This window comes from Lates calcarifer, linkage group LG15 (genome assembly GCF_001640805.2).
Source record: "Lates calcarifer isolate ASB-BC8 linkage group LG15, TLL_Latcal_v3, whole genome shotgun sequence".
NCBI classification, from domain to species: Eukaryota; Metazoa; Chordata; class Actinopteri; family Centropomidae; genus Lates; species Lates calcarifer.
Window position 1 is genome coordinate 24119707 of NC_066847.1, and position 23195 is coordinate 24142901.

The 23195-nt window shown below is 40.3% G+C and overlaps 1 protein-coding gene across 9 annotated transcripts in view; it reads right to left on the reverse strand.

The window, feature by feature from the left end:
- The window catches only part of LOC108889485 (focal adhesion kinase 1), a 59814-nt gene that overhangs the window by 33479 nt on the left and 3140 nt on the right, over positions 1-23195 (reverse strand). For 2 of the 9 annotated variants that reach the window (XM_051075912.1, XM_051075909.1), the window contains exons 2-14: positions 18220-18246; positions 7334-7620; positions 7080-7246; positions 4632-4719; positions 4290-4369; positions 4099-4161; positions 3948-4002; positions 3443-3583; positions 2871-2948; positions 2133-2240; positions 1305-1422; positions 915-945; positions 148-218 (exon numbers count right to left, since the gene is read on the reverse strand). In XM_051075912.1, the coding sequence (XP_050931869.1) occupies positions 148-218; positions 915-945; positions 1305-1422; positions 2133-2240; positions 2871-2948; positions 3443-3583; positions 3948-4002; positions 4099-4161; positions 4290-4369; positions 4632-4719; positions 7080-7246; positions 7334-7576 (1243 nt within the window). In that variant the 5' untranslated portion in view covers positions 7577-7620; positions 18220-18246. Of the gene's footprint in view, positions 1-147; positions 219-914; positions 946-1304; positions 1423-2132; positions 2241-2870; positions 2949-3442; positions 3584-3947; positions 4003-4098; positions 4162-4289; positions 4370-4631; positions 4720-7079; positions 7247-7333; positions 7621-13712; positions 15517-18219; positions 18247-23195 lie in introns of those variants that run through there. The other 7 variants (XM_051075910.1, XM_018685957.2, XM_018686020.2 and 4 more) reach the window with 5 other exon arrangements.

Here is a 23195-nt window from a genome sequence, read left to right on the forward strand (position 1 = left end):
GGGACGCACACATATCTATGAACCCTTTATCTAACTCTTTGCAGTCACTGTCATTCATGACATTTAGAGCAGCGGGCAGAGAGACAAACTCACATGGGGGGAAAGAGACTGACAAGGCAAGGAGAAAGTGAGACAGGGGCTTAATACCTGAGACACACACAGCTCTGGTCCGTACTCCATCCATCCGTTTTTCCATCCGCTTCTCATGATTTGAAACTCTGTGCAAGCGAGAAGAAAAAGATTTTTTTTAGGATTTGGTTCACATCTAAACCAACGGATTCTGAATGACCTCCCTGTTGCAGCTATGAAGATAGTAGTGGAAAAAGATTAATAGAGGATCCTCCCACATCCTGTCATGTGTGCTGCTTTAGAATGTCAAACACTATAACTATAAAAGACTGTCCTACCTTATAAAGAATATTATATTCGTTATATGGCCAATTCAAAGGTTCATTTAAATAACAAAACAAATTCTGACATGCAAAACAAAATGAGAAAAAAGCTCACAAGAACTTTGACTACACCCCTTCCACAGCCACCCCCCCATTTTTGTGCACAAGCCAAAACACAATGTACCCACAATAAAACATTTTAGTAGTCTTCACTCCTTTTGATTACAGTCATAACCCTGGTCTCCTCTGAACAGTTAATTCTACAAGCAAAAGTTCAGGGTGAGTATGAGTGACTATCAAAGTTACAGAAGCACAAAAAAGCACAGTGTCATTTGTTTGTCTGTTTTTTTTTTTGATTATTAAGTCCAGTACAAACCAAAACACACTTAAAGCAGAGCTACCAAGCGCGTCCCACAGGTGGAACAGTGTATTTCAAAATGTTTTAATTTCTCACAGGAAAATGACACCTTGTTTTAAATTCATAAAATGCTCCGCTGGTGTAAACAGAGTCAGCTGACTTACTTTGGTATTGAAGGCAGAGCCCTGTCCCCCTCTGCAGAGACAAAATGAACACACGAGTTAGAGAATAGAACAGACTGGCTTCATATTAGAGCTACAACATCACTGTAACCATTTCTTTGCTGCCATAGTTATTCTTAGAAAAGGCTAACCAAACACAGACTGGTTATTCAAAGTGACAGCCATAAAGCCTCACCGGCCACAATCAGACTTGACTACTGTTTGAAAGATGGCTGACAGCAACTTCAGCCCAAAGTACTATTTATAGTATAAGGTAAAACATGTTAGGGTTTTTTCTCTTTCGCTCCCAGTTTCCATCTAAATAAGACCAAAAATATCAACTGCACCACTAGTACAGCAAGCGTAAACTACATAAGTGGATTCATGTCCTACCTTTGTGGACTCTTACGATGAAGGAGTGAGTAGCTGAGGAGACGAGCCGACAGTATCCGTCAATCAAGTCAGCCATGTTTTCTGCTGTAGTCAGCGATGCCGTGGTGACTGTGAGAGGCTACACATGCGCGCATGCACACACGCCACACGCACAGAAGGATTAGTGTAAGAGTGGGACAGAGAGTTGCTTCACAGTGGCACAATGAGAGCCTTATTAGTGATAACGTCCACTACCAGCGCACATATACACACACTTTTACACACACAAAAACCTAAAGAGATACTCCAGCACTGATGCACACATGTTCTTCCACTTGTACTAGCCCGCTGTGAACGTGCACCCACTCTCGACAGACACACTCACTCTGACACTTGAGTGAAAATGGCAACACCCCCTTTCAGCCTCCCACGTACTGTTTCCCTCTTTCCCTACAGGTTTTTATGTTTTTTCTTTTTTCTTTATTTGGTACTACCACTTAAAATATAAACAAGCAGAAGCTATATTACATGAGAAAAAAATATTTTGCTGCTTAAAAATTGAATGACATAAATTCTTTATGATGTCATTTTGAGCCAACCAAAATACAACATACACATAGTTTTGCCTCACTGTCATTTTGAAAAACATGTATTTTGGATGAGAGAATGGGCACTGTTTTCCAGCTTAAAATACCTCAACTCCACGTGAATCAATGATTTAAATTCAACATACAACTTCAGGTATTACCCCACACGTAATATACAAATCCCAGACAATAAGTATGGTTCCACAAAGAACCAGCCATCAATGGAAAATCCAGTGGAATAGTGTATGGGTGTGTATTTTACCTCTGGAGCTCCTGCTACGTTGAGCTGCAACATGCCTTTCCTGTCCTTCTCTTCCAAAGCAGAGTACTGGATGGACTGAACCTGGTTAAAGTTAGCTAAGTGTGTAGGCTGCGGGAACAAAGACAGACACATGGAGAGATTAAAAACCACATATAACATATGGAATATGTTGGTGCTGTTAATTCAGTTCAAAGCTAATATCATCAAGAGTGAATTTTAATGTGCTTATACAGGCCACAAGGACAAGCTCTAATTAATTTTCATGCAAAGACGAATTTCATTAAAACTAATTGCTGACAATTTGACAGGCTGTCTGTCTTCTTTAAGGTATAATTTAATAAGTCAATCTACGCTCTGGAGTTAAGGGTATGCAGCTGTTTCCTGTGTTTTGAGTTCTCACAGCAGCGAGCATGTCCTTGATAGAGCTGTGTAATTTTCATAACAATGTCACCTGGTGATTACACATCTGGCTTCTTCCAGCTCACACTGTGTGTTCAAGAAACAACCGAGGACACAAGAGAAAACCTGTCGACCACAGATGTGAGATGAACCAGTAGAGGGCAGTATGGGCGACTGCCACTTTGTCCGTTCGAAGTACACAGTGTATGGTAGTGTTGAAGGCATTACATTTTTTTAAAACAGAGAAAGCACATTTTAAAGCTGCTGATGATTCATGAGAGAGTGCCAAGTTAGATCTGTCAAGTTGAGTTGTGTGTGTGTGTGTATATGCATATTCACCGTTGAGCCCTTATCTGTGAGGTAGCTGATTCCTTCCTCTGGTCCGATAGCTAACTCCACTGATATTACCCAACTAGACTGGAGAGACAGAGAAAGATGGTGGAAAAAAAAACCACAGCATTAAAATGTATGTCATATTTCATTATATCATCCGCTTTTTTAACTAAACACAGTTCTGGCAACAATTGTATAAAACTATTTCAATATTCTCATCTGTTTTCACTACATGACACTAAATTCCCTACAGGACAGAGGATTGTTTGAATTCTGTAAATGACAGTGACAACAGAGTACTGTAGAGAATAGTATAATAAAAACCACATATAATGTGACTGTGGAAGGAATAGAAAAACTGCAATTGCTAACCTCTCTTTGTATGGTTCTGGCAAGTCATTTAAATTAAAGATGAAACTCCACTCTGCATGTTTTCTACCCTGTGAATGCTAAACAGGCTCCAACCTCCTACCCCCGTGACTTTGAATACATTTTCAGGTACTGAAAATCCATGAATGAACTTTTCTCTATTCATCTTTACATGCAAAATTATCTTGATATAGTAAGCGCTGCCGTACCCCTAAAGCACATTTGAAGCACTCCTTGTCGAAGCGGTAGATGGGAGAGACTATCTCGAAGAATTTGTGGATGCTCTGCTCATCGTTGAGGTTAGCAAACTGCTTAAAGGTCTGCTGGATCTGCTTACGAAGAGTCTTTGCCTGACAGAGAGTGGAGGAGAGGGAAGAAAAAACATTGCCATGGGTTAAGTCTTTCTGGGAGAAAGTTGGTTCAGAGCCAAGAAATGCACAAAAGACAAGTGACAGTGTGAGTGACAACAGGAGGTTTAACTTAATTCCACACAATCAGATAATCAGACATTTAGCCAGACAGCCACTCAGTCATTAAGTTAGCCTCTCTGCCAGTCAGCTGGTCACTCAGTCAAACAGCCATTAACTCATTCAGCTGACTAGGCAGGACTAGGATTCCCAAAGAAATGTCTGCCACTGTCACTTATGTTATCAGGCAATGGAGCTTAAATGGGAGACCCTGGCTGCTTCTTCATTAAAAGTGGTTTAACCTCACCTTAAGAGAGTCCAGCAGGCTTTTGGGGAAGAACCTTCTCAAACCAACGTCTTTCCTAAAAAGGCAAACAGCATCACAACATTCATCTTTGAGTAGCTGAACTTTACCTTTGCACGGTTTGTTAAAATACATTACATTAAATCAATCTTACTCTAGTAGTTCATAGTTGGATTTCTTATCCAGGGCGTTGCCAGGCATCTCTCTAAAGAACCTCCTGCATAATAACCAGAGAAAATCTGATAAACTCAAAGTAAATGGTAATTCAATATATATTAATTCTGTTTGTCATTCTGACTTTTGTCATTATTGTGGCATAAAAAAGTGTGTGTGTGTCTGTCTTACCTAATTTCCAAACAGCCCAATTTCAAAGCAACATCTTGATCCACCTGATCAGCTATATGTTGCATGTAATCACTCTTGACCTGGAAAAACAGTGTGGCAGTTAAATGTAAAATCTGTAGTCTTTTACAGTAATCTCATGTAAGAGCAGAGTGAAGTGTATCAGTTAGGTATCTTTTTCATTTATCCATGTAAATGTATGGCTGTCTTGATAAAGGTAAAACTGATGGAAGACGTGACAGAGCAGATCATGTATGACAGAACAAATTTAAGAAAATTAAACTGTTAAGTATGTAGTATGTCACAAGGAGGACACCTTTCTGAAACCCTGCCGTGTTGTCTCACCTGGTGATAGAGGTAGTTAAGAGAAGGTTTGTCTTCAGAGAAATGGCTGAGATAACCTTTGGGAAGGTACCGCATCCGTAACTCATACCTAAAAGTGACAGAGACAGTTTGGATAAATAACCATACTCACTTACACTTACTTACTTACACACACACACACACACACACACACACACAAGCATACATTATAAAATAACCTGTAGCATCCAAATTCAGTGCCTGTCTGAGTCATAAAGACAGAAGGAGCGTGCTTACTCATACATACAGCTGACGCATTCACAGACCTCAGTACTTATTAAAGCCCTCCCTCTGGGCCCAGTTTGGGGGTATAGAAGAAATTAAATGCAGGACAATCTCAATTGTGAAAAATAGATCTTTTGTTTGTTAAAAACACTGAATGTGTTGGTTTGAACAATGTGAAGATCAAACCCAATGTAAATGTCTGTGGTGTCTAATAGCATTTACAGTCATTCTTCCTGATCAGATAAATCCCACATCTCTTTCAGAGATAATGCAGAAATATCTGACATAGAGTACACAGTATGTCATTACATGGTGGGGTTTTTTTGCGTGATGACGCAGCTGTACCAAACACAAAACTGCCATATTGACCGTATTGAGCAAAATGTCTCTTGCTCCACCTTCACAGAAAGGTTAAAGTGACAGTGACAGAAGAGCATCCATGGATGTGGAAGATTGTGTGTCTTCAGCAGTGTGGCTAGCTGCCGACATAGGGGCCTGAAACCCAGTCTTAAAGTTCTTCTCACTATGTTAGTGTCTGGTGACACAGAGGGATGTGGTTTCAGATTTTGCTGACAGCAAACTAACTGAATGTGATAACCTTGTAAAACCAAAAACTGTAATGAGATTCCTGCTGTTACACTTGCCAGTTAGCTGTGTCACAGAAATATCCAGATGGCCCATCATTCTTTATAGTCACATATTATTTTATGACTGACATATTGCAGTGACTACATTTCAAAGAAATGGGTCAGGAGAGTAGCGAGCTCCAAACTGCTGTGATGCTACAGGCCTGTAGTTAGATAACAAAGGAAATCAAGGTTGAGGACAAAATGAATAAAACATTCCTATTCAATAATGAATGAACCAAAAAGAGCGTGAGAAAGATAGAAAATGATGCATATTGGAGAGAAAAGAGAGAACTGGATAAGAGAGAAAACAGATGTGAAAGATGAGAGAGAGATCAAAGTGAAAGCACACGAGACAGAATGGAAGAGAGCACGCGAGGGAGTGAGAGAGGAGTGAGATAGAGTCAGTCCATCCCCTGGGCTACTGCTGCTGTTCTAACAATAGCTTGGCAGCGGCAGAAGCTCCTGTGGGCTCGCAGCTCTGCCGTCCTCCGAGGCAAAGCTGCAACAACTGGCAGAGCTGCTCTGCTGCATGTTAGCAACGTGAACAACTGGTTCATGTTGAATTCATTTCATTTTTAATGACTTTGGTTGACACACATCAACAGCAGGACATTGGACTTAAATGTAAAAAGAGCTGTTAACAATATCATTTGAGTATGTCTAAGTGCCAGCACAGTTTGACTGTATGTTGAAAACAGACAGAGCTGCTTCCAAATCATGAACATCACAGAGAACCAATGAATGTTTTTCCCTATAGAACACCAGATGTATAATAAGTGTAGACTATGATCCTTAACTTATTATAATTTAATAATAGGCAACAAAAAGTACCAGCAGTTTGTGCAATGAAGTTACTTTGACCAAATAAATTAAGGTAAACACCATACCATCCTCAGTATTCCCAACTATGGATGAATGAGGAAACACATTACATGAGGACTTGTAAATCTCAAGAAAATCGAGACAAGGGTCATGGGTAAAGGGGGAATATCAATATTAAATATGTGGTTGTGATATTTTTTATAGCTTGTATACTATGCCTTTCAGGTCTTGGTCTTTGCTTTATTGAAAGTATAAAGTAGTTTCAATGGGACCATATATTATGAAGCTGAAACTTGTAAGAAAGGCTCAATAAAACACTGTTGGTTGGCAGTTTTGTGGCTTAAACAAATGCAGCTTCTGTGTAGTTCAACAGGGCATTTGTAAAGATGACATGTTTATTATAACAGTCTGCCTCTTGTCCTCCTGAGACCAAAGTATGTTATGTTACTTTGCCTGCTCTTTGATACAAGCACAACATTTAAGGAGAAGAAGGGGGGGGTGCAATCTTGATAACAGAGAAGCATCAATCCACTGCTACCTAAACTACAGACAGAGGCATCATTAAACTTAGGTGTATACTGATAGCCCTTGAAGGACTTCAACATCCAGACCTGTTCACTTATCTGAACAGGTCTATTCACACATAGACATTACTCTGTTGTACTCTTACTGGGGAAAAAAGAGAAAAAGAGGAAGGGATGGAAAGTGGAAGCAGACGTTGAGCGTAAAACATTAAATCTTCTTGTAGTTCTACCTCCACTCCTCCTGGGGGTGCTGCTTCTCATATTTCTCCCTGACATGACACACGCCCAAATCAGGGTGTAACCAATGGAGAGCATCGGAGTGCAGATGAGTGAGACGGAGGCCCAGAGAGGACACACAGCGCAATTTGTGAATCTCTGCTATCTTCTGGATGACACCCTGTTGAAACAACAGTAAATTAATGAAAAAATGTAGAAGTAATGACAGTAGAGGGACAGGAAGGTAAGAGATGTTTGTGCGCCTTACCCTGACATCTGTAGCATCTCCATGCCTGATATTACTAGCCCAGGTACATGGTTCACTATTTGTCTCAAAGTAATGGAAGATCTTGAGAACCCGGTCCATGGAGCCTGGGGGCCGCTCGAGGCCTCCGGCTGAGCTGCTGGTGCCAACACCAGGACCGCCAGGCATCCCAGACCGGGATTTAACCCCACAACCACCTGCTGCAGAGTGATTGAGGTTGGGCTCCAAGTAGGAAGACGACGCCATGCCTGACTCAAATGCTCCTGCTGGGGCTAACTGGCCGTCATATTCTAAGAGAGAAACAGAGAAGACAGAGGTCAAAACATGACTTCATAGTTGACTAGTAGCTTGTGACATTACACAGAAAAGATGACAGTTTTAAAAAATGTGATTAGGGCATGTTAAAAAAAAAAAAAAATCAAAACACCCACTCGAACAGACTCAGTCACCACCAGCCTGTCAGTCATGCTGCACTTTACACATTTGTCATGACACAAAACAGGTTGCATTAATAATCAACTCATGCAGAACAAATCCGGTTGGAGAGGAAACAATAAAACTGTGACAACACAGCAACACTCAGACAACAAATAACTGTCGTACAAGAGCAGCGAAACATGCACACTTGCATATACTGCACGCTAATGAGCGAGCTTGTGTGTGAGCACGTGTGATGAGGAGGGGTCAGTCAGTAGAAAGTCAATACAAAGCAGCAAAACACTGATGCAAGGTCTTTTTAGAAGGACCCTAATGGACTCACAGTTCGACATAAATCAGGAGAGTTTCAATAAATAAATCCTCAGACAGTGGGAAAACACTGAGGTCAGATTGGCAGGCCAACTGCTAAATCACCCAGGTAGTCGGTCTTGTCAAGCCAAGTCAGACTCCAGCCAGCCAACCAGTCAGTCCGTGGTCTGATCATTCAGTTCTATCTGCAGTGAAAAGCGAAGTAGCCAACATGGAAAAAGCCATACTCAAGTCTTTCTGTGGCACATTTACCCTACCCTGCCTGCATGCCTGCTGGGCTACAGTCTGCAATCTGGTGGTTTGTAAAATCTGGCTAGACACACCAGGGTCTGCTGTGGAAAGACTACTAAATTGTTCTGGACATATTGGAGGTGACCGGGAATGGCTCGGGCTCATGTTACAGAAGCCTTTCCAGATAACGATGCACAGATCTGACTTTCTCTCCCTCGATACGGATTCCAATTTCTCCAGTCGGTGTATCAGCCGACTCCAGTGCTCCCTGTTTCCCAAACCTAAAATAGTATTTACTGTATGTAAGAGATGAGAAAGGGATTGCTGTGGTGCTGCGACTGAAATGTGATGGAATAATGACATTGACGAGTAAACAGTATTTAATGTGGATCTCACAAGTCTGTACTAGCTTCAAATGCTTATACTCTGAGTAACTAAACACTATAATTGGGAAGTAGCCCAAATACAAGGTAAAAATTTTTTTGGCAAATTTGTATTGATGAGATGAACCTACAAAATCACAAGTTGTTTTATAAGAAACATGTTTTTCAATAAAACTGCTGCGGTGCTAAATAAATGCACAGCAGAATTAAGCAACAACAGGGCCGAACCATCCTGCCACAGATTACTCCTTTTTGTCTCTGCCTCTCTTTCATCTTTTTATCCTCTTTCTACTGTAGGTTCATCCTCACACATCTTATCCTTGTGTGAGACACATACTCTGCAGTTTCCTGTGTGTCATACTGTGACTTCCTGGATATCCCAGCAGGTCTTGTTGAGTCATCATCACTCCAGTGACTGGTTTCAGCTGACTATGAATCCTGGCTGTCATGAGGTTACTAAAGTAAACTGAATCTGAGAGAGTGATTTCAAGGCTCATTTCCAGTATTGTGAATATTATCTACAACAAAACACTTTAGAAAAATTGCAATCTGCTTCATCATCATCTACAAGGTTATTGAATGCTGATGTGATCATTTCTAATGAATGACTTATTTAATCGACCATATATGGAGACCATACATGTGAGACTAGATACACAACTGCCAAACTGTGTTTTCGGTTACTGCTCCTGACAAGCCCGGTTGTTTCAATACTGTGCTGTTGCAAGCAAAAAAAAAGAACAAAAAAAAAAGAATCACTACTTTTAACATCACATCACTATATTCAGCATTTTTCTGTGCTGTGCTCGGGTCATGGTCAGAACACTTCATACTGGGATAAAAAGGAAGACAGAAACACAGAAACAGAAATATGGAGACTGAGCCAGGAACAGTTGGTTCAGCAGTTTTAACAGCTTGACCTCCAGTTGCCTCTTCAAAGACAGCAAGTGAAATACTGTACATGCCCACGTGTGTGTACGCACAGTGACTGCAACAGGAGTTTAAAAGAGGACATTATGTATCTTGCAACTTTAGTCAGCATGCTCCTGTAAGAACTTGCTGTATCAATAGCGGGTGTATAGAAAACTGTGGGTGTGTGCACAAGTCTGACACACATTGTGAGGCATTGCGCTCTTTTTTAGTCTCTATTTCCATTATTGTTGTGACATGAAAGCCTCTCGCTCCTCATCTCATTCATATTATCCACACTAACCTTTTTGTCAGTACTGTTTTACTGCTCTGTGAATCAGTCAGTTTTTAGCTTTCTCTGTAATCTCCAATAGAGATTCATGTCTGCTTTTAGGCTTAAAATTCTGGATCTTAGGAAGACCCTTGTTAAATTGACCTGTTTTCATGTTTTGTGTAAAAGTCATTATGTAGACTTGATGAATAGTGGTCAGTGTATAATGGTCACATGGACACAGACCCAACAGACCTTCACTCACAGCTTTAATACAGCAGATTAGTGTAGATCAAATTACAAATGTCCTTCTTAGAGAATTACTGTCATCATCCAATTAAAATGATGCTACTTTGGCTATGATACTGCTGGATTATTAGGTGGCTTGTTACAATCCCTAAAGAGTAATTCCACCGAGTGTATTTCCATCACTGTATCATCTCATTATAACAATAACTACTGGCTCTCTGTCTATCTGATGAAACCTATCACCATGATGAATGCATTAAATGCACAACTTGTAATATTATACTGGCTCTTTGCTCAAAATACACAAATTAGAGAGGTTAGTTTTGCAGTGTAGATCATTTATAGTTAACCCTCTGTTACTTTAATAGCTGCTGAGATTTCAAGCTCTCCAAACTGAAAGGACAAGCCTGGCTCTGTGTATTTGCTGGGAATGCTTCAAATTCCCCAAATCTTCTGAAGTACACCTCACATTACACTACGCATTTGTTTTAGTGGTGAAACAACCTTGGAGAAGATCAGTGCCGCATTTAAAAGGGAAGGAGGTTTGAACTATGGATCATTTCAGTATTGCTGTTGGCACCGTATTTGCTGTAAAGGTGCAATACATTATTTGATGACACTGTTCCTTAAATGCCTAAGCTTCTGGGCCAGGATGAGTTTTTTTTCTAACCACCATGCAAAGAAAAATCTATTCTTTGATTAATCTAGTATTCTGATACAATATGTTGCAGAGCAGCATTTTATTTGAGTGAAGTATTCCAAGGACATTAGCATAGGTTTCTCATTATGGCCAAACACTGTGCTGTTCTGTTCTTACAGCATGATGTCCTACTGTCCCAGGTGCTCCTGCTGTGTGGCAGCAGATGCCAGGTTTTGTGTTCGGTGGATATCAGAGTTACGACATGACGGTGTTTTGGTGTTTCTTGTAAGAAGTGTAACTGAAAAATCAACCACACATACTAAACAATGCCTAAAAAACAAATGCAGTGCACCAGTTTTGCAGTACAATTTGTGGTTAATTTATCAACACACGCTATGAGGAAAAATCTGTCCAGAATATAGATAAGTTGTGATGCAGATGCCAAACATATCTCCAGTTGTTTTAACAGCTCTCGCTCCAGCTTTCATGCCTCCTCTCAGAGGGGCACGTTAAAAAATGTATTGGGGACATTATTTTGACTGCAACTCGTTTTTAAATAGAACCAGTTTCGCCAGAGGAGCTGTAGAATCACAAACCACAGTCAGCCATCTGCTGCTGCTCACTCAATAGTCAGATTAGTTATTTGTAACACACCACTGCATTCGCCGACACAAAACACAATAGTGACGCAAAAATCACAAACACGTAACCTTAACCTGAATACTACACACAGCTTAAAGAAATCCTATTAGAGAGGCAGGCATACCTACATTTAACTGTTCTCATACAGCTACTTTATGCTGTAAATACTGTTATATCACACATAACTAGGAAATGCAGTAAATGTGTTTATCTGTTTCTCGGTAGCAGTTTTCAAAAAAGCTCATAACTCTCATAAACTTTAAGTTAATATGACCCAAAAATCACAAAAGCTACCAACCTGTTTGTCATGGAATCTAATGTAACTGTGAGTGACAAGAAAACACCAGTGATGAAAGACTGATACTTTAGGTAGTGAAAGTATGTTGTTTTGCTTAATTGTATCTGACGCTGATAGGAATGTAATTTTTATCTGTTTAATGCCAAAATGCGTGAATGATTATGTATGGGTTTGGATAAAGCAATAGACATAAAGCTCTTTTTTTTTCTGTCGTGTAAATCCAAAATTTCTGCCATCAAGCTCTCTTTAGTTTTTTGATAATATCCAGCATGGAAAGCTCTGACACCTAAATCTTTGACATTGGCTGCTCAACAGCAATGCATTCTTGTGCATTATTCCACTGAAACAAACTACAAACACACATAAACCATAACCACATTATATTACAGAAGCTGTCCTTCAGTCCCAACTGTATACCTTGCAAATAAGATTTAGGACACTTTTAATAAATGGCTCTAAAGGTACATTAATTACTGTTTTAAATATAGGTGCACCACACAATACGGGACAAATGAAACCATTTCTCACTGCACCAATTTCTACTCAACATAACTGCACTAAATCCCCACATGCATGCCCTCACAGCCTCACAAGGAGAGGAATCAAATCAACTAGGCCATGCAGGCAGCCAGGAGGGGAGCAGGCGGCTGCCAGGCCCACCACCCCCTCTCTCTCAGTGGGGCTCCACTAACTGACGTTCAGCCTGTTAAACCACAGAAGGCTGGAGTTGAGCTCTGTCCCATAGCAGAAGCAGAACGATGGTTTATCTCCTCGTCTAACTGGTATCTGGGTTACTGGGGTTTGCACAATCCTGGGGGAGCCTAGGCCTCTCCATTTTTTTTTAACCATCCCTTTCCCATTCCTTTCTGACGTTTCTCACATTTATCTCTCCCTTCATGTCTTTCTTTCCAAAGCTTGCATCTTTTCCTCTCATCCCAAATCTCCTGTACTCTCCTTCTTTCTGCATCCCTCTCTTCATTTGCAACTCTTTTCTTCATCCCCCTCTCTTAATCTCCTACTGTCGCTCATCTCACATGCTCACAGACCTTTTAGTTCCTGCCTTCACATCTCCATTTGATCCTCCTGTCGTATTGAACCACCTCTTTTCCTTCCTCCCTCTCATCTTTCTCTCATCCTCAAACAATTTCCTCTGCCCCCCCTCCCCCACACTTTCTCTCTCTCTCTCTCTCTCTCTCTTCTGTTTTCTGCCAAGGATGCGCATTATCTATATCAGGGGACTCAGAAGAAAAAGCTTGAAGTCTAAACACTGGTTTTGCATCTACATTCGTGACACTAAATGTGCGTGTGTGTGTGTGTGTCTGTATGTGTGATCGGAGCCGTTCTATTAACATCAAAGCTTCTTATAACCGACTTATAACCACCATCTCCCGACACACTCTTATTCACCAACCTACATAAAGCTCAGTATAACTGTAACCCTGGCAAACAAAGTGATGCTTTTTCAGATAAAGAAAAAAAAGTTCAGTTCAGTATGATGCTCTATGACATCTGATCAATTACTGTAAACATGAGTCTAATTCATAACTTGTCATGTTGCAAAACAAAGTTTAGCATGATTATGCAAAACTTTACAGTGACTGTGGGCTTTTTTCATTCTCTGGTGGCCTCGAGGACCTCAAAAGTAATAGCTGGTTATGAGCAATATATGTTTTGTCTGTAACTGGACCTCGTCTCTCATAAGTAATGACAGATAGGACAGAAACAAAGAATTTTGTGGTGCATCATGTATTGAAACTTCTCCCAAAGCCCAGAGTGATGAGGTAAACAGATTAGCTCAGGTAAACTAAATCCAACCAACTGATGATGATGATGTTTCCAAACATGATGGAAACATGATGATGACAAAAAAAAACAAACACATGAGATATACCACAATAGAGAAGGTTAGGGTCTATTACTGTGTAGTTGTGAATGATAAAAGAGTTAGTAAAAGAACTTTGCATTTAGTTTCTACATGGCATGTTTGTACTGACATAGTATTTAGTACATACTTGGTAGGGGGTGCTGTGCATAGATGCAAGCCCCCTTGCTCCAGCAGAGTGGGATGCAGCCGCTGTTCTCCATTTGTTCTGTAGGGGGAGCAGTTCCAGGTCTGGCCACAGGGCCCAGACAAAACTGCCAGGCCCTGAAAACTGCATAGAGCCAAGGACCAAGACTGGCTCCTGATCAGGCTTGTTGCAACTATGGAAAATTGTGGAGCGAACGGTGATATCCAAAAAATTTCCCAAAGAAGTTAGAATGTGAGACTTGCTGTGCTGATACCTGGGCTGTCATTGGTTACAGGGGTCATATCATCCATTGTACGACTTTTAGCCACCTGACTAGACGGCCTCAGGAAATGCAAAAGGAAAAAAAAAAAAAAATCAATCAAAGCCAGTGTCCCAGGGTTGTAAGTAACTCCAGTAAAGCAGAGAGTCCAGTAAGAGGAAACAGAGGATGTCAAATATCCTTTGTGCTGTAAAATGTGGTGACACAGCAAATAACCCCACAGGAGGTACAGAGAATACCAGTCCGTGACTGTCTACGCTCTAGCAGCCACTGCGCTCAACATCTATCATCAGGGTCCAAGTCCAGCTGATAGAGATGCTCCAAATGTTTCCACCTTTAAATAACACAGAGATAAAGGTCTGACTCAGCTTCTCACAGCGGTCCAGCAGGCTGAAATGATCCAAATCAGAGGTGATCTTAAGGTCAGGTTTTTTGCTCTTTGCCTAGACTAAAACAACTGAAAGACACTAAAAACAGTATAGTATCTGGTGCAGGAACCAAAGCTACTGATCACAAGACTGCGACTCGCTCCTCTACATCTTGCTGAAACATCATGGTACTTCATGACTTGAGGAAGTGGCTTGGGGCCAGGTTTTAGTAATCAATCTGTCCAATCTATGTCATGACCTTTAACCCAGCAACATACCTTAACCATTGTGCAATGTGATATGTAATGATCCCTGTAAGGCAGGCCTTTTTTTTTCTCCTTCACTGCAGGGTGATTGAGCCCTTGTGGGTGGAGAGGATTCAGTAAGTTGCTCAAGGACACTTCAGCAGGATGTAAGCTTCACAAAACAGACATTCAAGCCTGGCTTCCGCTGTTAGGGGAAGATTTCTCTACCCATCAGGCCACCCTACGATCCAATAAATACCCACAAAATATGAGATTCAGGTCTTCAGTGCGGAGCTGCTGATCCGATTAATCAATCCTTGATGTGAAATTCAAAGAAGGTGGCTTCCCCGCAGCCATAAATCTCAAGTCGTGTGTTACAAAATAACACTGACAGTCCTTGCTGGCAAAGTAAGACTCCATGTAATTACATCAAAGTACCATTTTCCAAGAAGGGTAGTAGTTTTGTTCTATAAATCCACAATGTTGTCCAAAGGAGATGGCAAGAGGTATGAGAAAAAAGAGGAAACTGGCATCAGTGAAGGAAGAGATGAAAATGTAGGGCAAAGACGGGTGTAGAGAAATGGAGCATAATGAGGGAGAGGTAGAGGTATGAAAGTGACCGACGCAGGGGGGAAAAAGGAGAGCGAAGACAGAGACAGACGGATGTAGAGAGGAGACGGAGAAAGACTAAGGAATGAATTGAGAAAGAACAGAACGATCAAGAAAGAAAGAAGTGAAAGGAAAATGTAAATTAGAAAGGGAAAAGATGAAATAAAGAGAGTAGGAGGATGAGAGAGAGTGGAGAAACCCCAGGGAGACGTGGAGCTTCACATCCTCCAAAGCTTTCCCACAATGCTCTGAGCCTGCAGGAGTTAACCAGGTCAGAGCAGGTGTCTGATGTCAGAGAGAGACATAAAGTGACCGAAGGGAGAGGTGGAGCAAAAACAAAAGGCAAGAAGAAAAAAAAGCTCTGATGCAAAAATAGCCAGGCAGGATGGGAAAAAGATTATGAAGAGAAAATGATGTTGCAGGAGTGGCTTGGAGGAAAAAAAACCTGATGCAGTAAATCTGTTTCAAAGTCAGTCAGCTGTATGTCGCCCAGTCCGGTTTCTAAAGGCTTTCCTCTCCAGCAGCGGAAGAGCAACTAGATCACAACATAATTTCCAACCTCAAACACACACACACACACACACACGCTGCGGCAGCCAAACACACACACACACACACATACACACAGTACGTCCAGCGCAATCCTTGAGCGGTCAAAATTAGACTGTGAGTGAGAGAATGTGTGTACTAGAGTGCATGTGCATGCAGGTAAGCAGGTAGGTGACTGTGCATGTATGTGTGTGTGTGTGAGAAACTGTGTGTGTGTGTCAGCTGAGGTGGGAGTGAGTGTGCGAGATACTCAAAGTCAGTGAGTGTATGTGTGAGCCAAGTGTTTTTCCTCTGCTGTGTTTTCGGTATAGGCTGCTGTGACCACGCTGCGAAAAAAGCTGCTCCGCTCACTAACAGGCAGAAGCAGGGAGGGAGGGGGGACGTTAGTGTTTGTGTGTGTGTGTGTGTGTGTGCGTGTGTGTGCGTAGGGCAGAAAAGGAAAGAGAGCAGCAAAAGACAGATTGAAATATCGTAATTGAGACTTGATGAAGTGAAAAGAAGGCAAACTGATTGGACAGTACGTAAAAATATGCTAATGGGACGACACTCTTCAATCAACACTCCAACTTTAATAAACAGACACTCATATGAACGCACAAACCCAGCGCACGCACACAAACGGTTTAACTAGGATCAGAGCTTAGCCACTGAAAACATACATTCCACTCTTTGACCCGTACAACACATTCCCTCTGTTTCTATTCATTATCCACTCCCCTTGTCTGTCTGTCTGCCTGTCTGCCTGTCTGTCTGTCTGCTTCCACACACCACGACAGGTCTCTGCTGCCCTCTGTCCTCACTCCTCTCCTCTCCACACATATTTCACCTGCTCCTGCAGCATGCCAGTTCTTCATTGGCAGTAAAGCACTCTGACATTCAATTCCCTTGACGTGCCAGAGCACAAGATGGTCATGAGCACTTTACAGCTAGGCCTCAAGCTGCAAAACACTAAAACAACCATGCTGTTGATTATTTTGTGATAGAGACTGACGTAGATCTATATTTTAGATTTTGCTTCAAACAAGAACAACAAGTCCTGGAAATTAAACAATGAAATATGTCCATGAACACTAAGAGCTTTCTCTGATTCCCATATAAGCATGTCAGTATTTCTGTCTGAACCTTCCAAAATTGTTTAAAATCACTGCAGAAAAATTAATCATTGTATGATGTGATAGAGTTTTGTCAGGTTTAGGTAAAAAAAAAAAACAAAAAAACTTTGCAGTTTGGGTTAAATAATTTGTTAACGTTTGTTGACGTGGATTTTCAATAATATTCTGAAATTCCTGATGTGGTTCTTGTTCTTGGGACAATAGTCTCAACATGAAGCATGTTTAATCAAATGCTTGAGTACACGATATGAACACAAGGAACAATGATGAATGAAAATATCTGTGCCATAAATTGCGCTCAGCACCAATACACCAACAGCCAGTTCTATGCAGGCGTCAAGAATGAGCAATATGAAACGATCGACATTTAAAGACAAAATGATTATAGCCTTTTGTTTTTTAAAAACTGAAGAAATTGATACTGTGATTTTCTCTTTTTCTAGTCAGTAATGTAATCTGATTTACTAGATTTCAGATTCTTCGGCCCAGTTGCAAGCCATGACTCCAGATGTCTTCTTTTGTGTTTTGAGTCATATCACCATTTAAAATTGTTGCATGACATAATTCAGTTCTAACAGACTTACAGAGGCTGAATGTTATGTTCAGTATGCTTTCCACTGAAAATGAACTTGCGATCCTTATCAGCAGTGCTGAAAGAGAGTTTTCCCAAGGTTGTTAAAGGCCACAGATCTGACCACTCTGTATACTGGGTGCCTTGCTGCTGTAACTTTCTTGCAAAGTCAGAGACATAATCTCATTATAAGTTTCAGTTAACCTCAGTCTTAACCTCAACTTTGGAGACACATCCCTCAGTGGAGAGTTGCCAAGGCTAAGGTTAAGATATGTAAATTATGTTTTGGTCCTTCTCAGAAATGACAAGTTCCCAGCTCCAAATATATAACACCCTGCTCAAAGACATAGGATCAACAGTTACCTAGCAACAGCCATGGAGAGAGACTGGAGCTAAGGGCCATAGAATGTCTCATCTATACCTCTGAAATTACTCCGCACTACCTCCATCCATACCATAACACAGTAACACCAGCCCTCTATAAGTTGAAGTCAAGACTAAGACCAAAGAGCATCATGTTGTGTGAAAAATTAAAAAGGAGGAACCTTTAATTTATCATGTAAAATGAAACTGAATGGATACTTCAACATTATTTCTTTTCGTACAAAATTTGGGCACCAAGTTCTGACCCCCTAAAAAAGCTTTATTATATAAGGGTGCAAGGGAAACCTTAATTGATTTTGTATACACCGCAGTAACAATAGGTATAGGTTGCACTAGCAGTTAGATGACAGGTAATTTAACAGCAATTGCCTGTAATTAAAACTTGTACTCACCAGCGTAGTATGATATTCTGGAAATATCTGAAAAAAAGAGGGAAAAAGAACAAGATTTGACTTTAATAAATTTGTGTAAATAACATTGTGCTGCAGTGAATCGTTCACAATCCAGTGTCCTATTGTCATGGATTAAGTCATGGCCACTGTACCACAGCATGACTGGAAGTGTCAAGTAACCAAGTAACTCAGATTGTTGAACAGCCAAAAGAAAGTTTCTTCCTGACCATCACCAACCCCAACAAATTTTGCAATTAACCGTCTGTAAAACTTATACACGCATATGAGGTATAATGGCACAGATGTGTATGGGCACAGATTTGTCCTGCACACGTACTAAGATTAAACTGTATCTACATGCATGTATGTGTTATTTATTTCCCTAGATACCATACTCTACATTCAGTCCAATTTCATGAGCATCTCCTTATTCCTCCACAATGCAGCAAAAAGGCAGTGCAAAGGTGGAAAAGAAGGAATGAAAAGAAAAAAAGAATAAAATAAAGAAGCATAGAGGGAGACGAAGGCAAAGACGTGACAGGTGGTGTGATTTACAGAAGAGTATGATGACAGATAACAGAGCTATCAAGGGGGAATCAAATAACACATCCACTGGTTTACATGTTTGTCAACTCTGACCAACCAGTGACTGCGCAGCAGCTTTAATGAATTAGGAGGATTTGATATGAGCCACATTCCAGACAGCCGGAGCGAGGCGGGAATCATGACTTGGCAGAATATATCTGCTCTGTCATGCTGTAATAACTTCACCCACTGGCCTCATTCAACTCTGCTCAAATCTGTCTCATAACCCTCGGCCACATTCTGCTCACCACTCCTCTGTTCCATCTTTTCACTCATTCTGTGCTAAGAAATGACACCAAAATCAGCAATATGATGAAATGCCCAACACTCTGAAGCTAAGCTGACATCTGTTACCAAGCAACAGCGGTGCGACTTAGGATGGCACCGCTTTGCCATATGATATATGAAAGATAAAAGCCAAATGCTAGTTCTATACAACCCTTTACTGTGCAACATCCAATGTATAGTCTCTTTAAGACACTATACAAGAAATAAATGTACCTATTTTTGTAGACAGACACACACATGCCAACAACAGGCTACAACCAACTAAAAAAATGCAAAAAGACATGATTTGGTATTAACTGTTTTTTTTTTTAAAAAAAACTCCTTTTCAAACTGCAGCTCTGTCCTGATTTTATATTACATTTTAATGTTAAGCTGGTTGTGAGTGTGTAATGTGTTACACTGAAAAACGGGGGGCAAAAAAAAACAAACAAAAGAGTTAAAGGCCACAACAAACAAACAAAAGAGGCAGTGTGTAGTCTGGAAAACACCAAATTTTGTTTTTATTAATTGCACAAAGGAGGTGGAGGTCAGAATAAAAATGTTATACAACAGTTGTACTGTATATCAATAAACTGTCTTGAGTTAGAGTTAGAACATTTTGGTTATTACCTTGACTCAAACATTTTACTTGGTTTGATTCACTGCTGCTTACTGTGTGTTCTGCCATTTCACATAATTTCCTCTAATCACATAATCCAATTTGTTCTTGGCAAAGTTGTGTCCAAAATGTTGGCTACAAGGAAGATGCTATTAACAAAAGCAACACAACACCAGTCCTGGCATTATTCTCTCTCTCTCCCTTACTCTGACTCCAATATTCACTAGTGATAAATGTAACATTTAAGGCGCCGATACATTGAGCATTTTTGAGCCAGGACTGGCAGAACATTAGGTAGAGAAGGCTTCAGCATGTATTGAAATGTTACTTGGTGTTAAAAATATACCTGAATAGACAGCCGTAGCACTAATGCCCGAGAAAACTGCAGACACATTTTCCCTACACATCTGCCTTTAGTTTATACAGTTACTGTATAATAAAACGTTTCAAACATAAGTGTGACAACATGGCCATCACCACACATACGTATTCTGTTAAAGAGACTTGGTTCCAAACAAACCTCTTGGCAGAGATGTTCTCTCAGTGTGACCAGAAATGACCTCGCTTTAAACCCAACTTTAATCTTTCACATCCAAGAATAATGAGTCCAAACTAGAACCTGTTATTAAAACAGTACTGAAACATCTGTCACTAGAACTGCTTAAAACATTTTCACTTGCATAAACACTCTTCAGAGCTTCTCCCTCCTACTCTATTACCCCCACCCCCACCCCCCATGCTCTCAGCTATTTTCTTTCTCTCTCCCACTCAGAGTAGAAAACTATTGCCTCTGGCTGTAAACCACAGAGGCCACGGTACAGCTGACACCACGCTAAGGGCATTGCACAACTCCATTCGCATCAAGGAAACAACAACAGCCTTTCGCAGCTTCTCTGCACTCATCAGAATATAGTATATCCAAATGGAGTGGCGCAGAGCTGAGTGCCACATCAGAGAATAGAACAGAGTCACCACAGTAGCAACGACAGCTTTAATGAGGTAGCTGTCATTGTAAGCAGCAGCTATAAAAACATTACTGTACTGGGACTACTGCAGCGACAGGGAAGTAAGGCAGAGGACTGTCCGATTCACACCAGAGCCCCCTTTTTCACATCTGTATTTTTTTTAGTTTGGCGGGAGAAGTGTTTACATGTGCTGACGTCACAAAAACATTTTCATATGTTGTCACACGTGTGTTTACAACCTTCAGAGGCCAGCTACAGTATATAACTCCAGGGGGTGGCCAGGTTCATTTGCTTGTGTACACTCAATCAAATGAAGTTGCATGCTCAATTTGTCTAACAGTGTGCTGATATAAATGCTCCAACATAATGCACTACGATACGTTCCAGTGCACCAGTATCAATTCAGAGTACAACAGTGCGCAGAGCATATACTTTATGAAGTTTGCAACATCCCTCTCATACAGTATGTTCATCACCAGCCATGCAGCCTTTTAACACTCACTGCCAAAATGAACCGCACGTTCTTCTTTTAATATAATCTATTGAAACAAAGACTTGATTCAATTATATTTTTATGCATTTTAACTGTGATTTATTAGATTATAAACTTAACAAATCCAGATATCTAACCAGCTTGGGACAAGCCTGATACATAAGATTAGTTTGTTGTTGATAATTTGTAACATTATCCATTTCATTTGAAGAGTAAATGTTTTTGGCAATATATAAAAGAAAACTGTTTTCCAGAGCAGAGCTGCAGATCCCCCCTTCTTATCTTATGCCCTACCATTCTTGCCATTTTTCTCTGAATTTACAGATTTATAGTTTCACTTTTTACAGTCACTTTTTGTTTTTTTTGTTTTTGTTTTTTTTTTTTTTTTACACAAACAAGCCTTTTATAAGCTGTTTTATAGATCTACTTCAGTGTGCGGTGCACTGCACCAAAGTTAATGTTCAGACGTTCACAAATTCATTGATCCAAACCACCACATCCCTGGGGTCTCACAGAAACTACACATCTTTAAATTCTTTCAGGAACTAAGAATAAAGGATTTTACTATTTGATGCTCACCCTTTGAAATGTTTTGGTATAAGCTGTACATGTATATGAATTTCTCCATTTAGTTATAGAAACATGTATGCTGTCTGATATTAAAAAAAAAAAACACAGAGAACACTTGAAGTAAACTTGATTTTGGACCAATATATTTAAACAACCTCATAAGAAGAAACATGAAAAATTAATCCAGTCCTGCTCATGTTGGTGAGCACTGCAAACTACTACTTTCTTCCTCTGGCTGCTGTTGTGAGTCACTTCAGATGCATTTCTGCAGAAAATGTTAAGTTTTAATCATGGTACGGTACAATAAACGTGAAACTGCTCAGTTTGATCTCCCTTTCTATATAGTCCACTGGGGTAAACATCAACTAGAAAATGACTTTTCCATATCCAAACAGCTGTTGTGTTATATATGGATTTTAGAAGCAGGTGTTCTACTTATAGTGACAGTGATTATTTCCCATATTGCCAAGCCTTAAAGTGAAGTCAGATACAGGGGAATGTAAAACATGTCAAATAAGCTTGCTTAATGTAACCTGATGCTATTGCTTTGACAATAAATCTAGGACTATTTGTAAACCTAAAGAGCAAAGCAATATTCTGATAAACTGTAATATGAGTCATTTCACAATCAAAGGACCTGGCAGTGAGTGCTGACCACATGGAATAAGTTAAACAAAACAGCGAGCTATGGATGCAAATAGGGGAGGACTGATGATGACACAACATGAGCACATGTTTCCAGTCATACTTTCACTGCTCTCTCCAGACAGCCTGCTGCTGCATTGTCCCATAAAAAAAGAAAAACGATGACAATCACTGCCCCAACAAACGTATTGTAACACTGCTCTTCAGGTTTTGGACAGGTGTAAATATGCGTAAGATAAAGCACATTTGTTTCCTATAATTTGTAATTGGACAACTTGTTCCCAGAAAAAATTTCACAGATGGTAGAATCAGCTACACAGCAAATTTAACTGTATAATGTAACTTTAAAATTCAGATCCGTGTCCAACAATTTCTCCTGTCTGTTTGTGATACCTGCCAAAAAAGCATAAAGAATATGACACAACCCATCAGGCATCTTAGCTATAGTTATTGGTGCAATAACAGAAAGAGTAGCCCGGGGCATAGGATGGGTGTTGGAGGTAGAACTGTCCTGGAATTCAATACAGCACAAATTAAGTAACCACAATTGAGGCAAGACACAAGACTTAACTGAGATCATAAGGCAGAGTTTTACATCCTTTCTAGATTAAAGGACACACAATGCTTTTATTTCCATAGGTCCACAAATCATCTGTATTCATCCGTACATGTGGGTTTGTTAGAAAGGTAACAAAAGCTACAACAAGCTCTTTATGACAAAAACGTTCCCTACTTTCTTTTTTAACATTTTTCCTCCACTAAAGTATCAACTGCCTAACATTTGCTCACCTACGTGTAGCCTTCTGGACAAGTAAAGTGTCATTTGATCTCT